Genomic DNA, 2,093 nt, shown 5'->3' with positions numbered 1-2,093 from the left:
GTTGATTGCATTATAATACTCTAATTTTTTGTGTTATTAATCCAAAAAGTTACAAGTTGTAAATGACCCAAATTAGATTTGGTTTAAAGAATACAAATTATTTTTTTTAAAAAAAACTTGCTTGTTTTATTTTTGCAACATGAAGTAGCAAATTATTTTTTGATTATACAAAGATATAATTTATATACAATCAAATGTGACATATGAAAAACATAATAACTTTATTTTCAGAAAATGTTGTTTTTACAAAAAAAAAACAACAAATTACAATTGCTAAATTTGCTTAGAAAAAGAATGCAATGATTGCAAAAGCAAACAGAACAAAAGTGAGAACAGATGAATCTGGGGTTAATGATTCATAACAAGCAGTATAAACATCAGAAGTACACTTATTGCATTCTACCTTATTCGGAGTTTCTGTTTGTTTTGTGCAAGTAGCATCGCTATAAACAGCTAGAGACCACTTTTTAACACCGGATTCATTAAGAATAATAGCCTTTTTGTATTTTTCACCATCTTTATAGCAGACATCGTTTTTATAAACACCAGCCATCTTTTTGTCCTTGTTTGGGCAACTAGCTTTTTTTTCAGCAGTAAAGACGACTTTTTTTGTAAATTTGGCATCAATAGTTTTCTTCCATTTGGAGTTTTTATCTTCAAATTGAATGTTTTCTGTTGCTGTAGAACCAGGTTTCTTGCATTCAACGTCGGTGAAATATTTTCGGGTGTAAACTTTAGAGGCAACAGTAATTTGGAAAAATTCGCTATCTTTAGTCATGTAACATGTATCAACATCATATCTCTCATAGTCTATGACATTGGTTGATTTGGTGTTTACGTTGTAGTAAAGGGTTTCGCTTAAAGCAACAACAAAAAAGAGAAATAACATTGAATTTGAAAGTCTTAAATAAATACTTTTATATGTCAATTAAAAAAGATTTTCTTATTTGATGATACGAAACGTATCATTTTCTTGTAGTTTTTTTAAATTGATTTGTTTCAAAACTACTGCCTATTTTGAAAAACAATCGGTTTTAATAATGTTTTGGTTGCCAACGTATCCTTTTAATTAAACAATACAAAAATTAGTTCGAAAATAAATAATTATGTAAAAACTTCAAAAATGTCAAATAAAAAATACTGTTCAAATATAAATCAAACAAATTTTTAATAATTTGCATTTTCCATTAATTAAACAATGTTTTTGAAAATATTTGTACAATTATTATAATTGTTTATTTTATTATTTATATGTTTATGTATACCGTAAATCCGGAAATAAATGGTTCACCATTTCCAAAACAATTAAAAAAAACTAAAATTTCAAATTTGATTCTTTTTTAAAAAGATACTAAAATAATAACATTTTTAAATTCCCAAAAATGCAGAATGTGCTTTTTTGACTCAACACTTTTCAAAAAAAGACCAATAAACCACCAAAAGTATCTTTGAAAAATGTTATTTGGGTGTGTAATCCCCAGAACAATAATTCACTATTTAAGAACGCATGAAAAAGGTTTAATTATAAAGCCCAAACATCCTTTTGATACTAAGTTTCTTCCATTTTCAGTTTAACAAGAATGAATTTATGTTAGATAAGGCACATTAATCAAAGAAAAAGAAGGGGTGTTTAAAATGTGTGATTTATTAGCAGACGTCTCCAAAATCGTATGCCTAAATCCACGCGTCATCACTTTTTAACCAAAAAAGAAATTTGCTCATATGAACATGAGTTTATAGTCATTCTCATCTCTTTTTTACCTTCTTTTTGGACAACACGATTTTGGAGACCCCTGTTTATTAGAATTGTAAACAAATACCACATTATGTTTTAATAATCAAATACATCATTTGCAAAAACGAACCTCTTTCTTAAAAAGTAACACAGTAGAAATTCAAAACGAAACAGTTCTCAGAACAAAGACAAACTTTGACAAAACGATAATTAATTTTCCGCCACATTTCAAAAAAATAAATACCTGTCAACGATGGGAAAAACGTTTTCTTTCAAATTGCAAAAATTCGATCTTTCAGAGAGTTGATTGAAAGTGGTAAAAGCAAAAGGAAGCAGCAACTATTTTGGAATAAATTTA

General features: G+C 27.3%; 1 protein-coding gene across 1 annotated transcript; it reads right to left on the bottom strand.

Moving 5' to 3' along the window:
- Positions 1 to 283: 283 nt before the first annotated feature.
- EIN_141070 (hypothetical protein) lies at positions 284 to 889 on the bottom strand (the record flags this gene model as incomplete). The annotated part of the gene is made up of 1 exon (XM_004254762.1): positions 284 to 889. One exon carries the CDS (start codon positions 887 to 889, stop codon positions 284 to 286), a length of 606 nt encoding a protein of 201 aa, XP_004254810.1.
- Between the last annotated feature and the right edge of the window lie 1,204 nt (positions 890 to 2,093).

The sequence above is a fragment of the Entamoeba invadens genome (genome assembly GCF_000330505.1).
Source record: "Entamoeba invadens IP1 unplaced genomic scaffold scaff_1105074725511, whole genome shotgun sequence".
Taxonomy (NCBI): domain Eukaryota; phylum Evosea; order Mastigamoebida; family Endamoebidae; genus Entamoeba; species Entamoeba invadens.
This window is presented reverse-complemented; position numbering and strand designations above follow the sequence as displayed.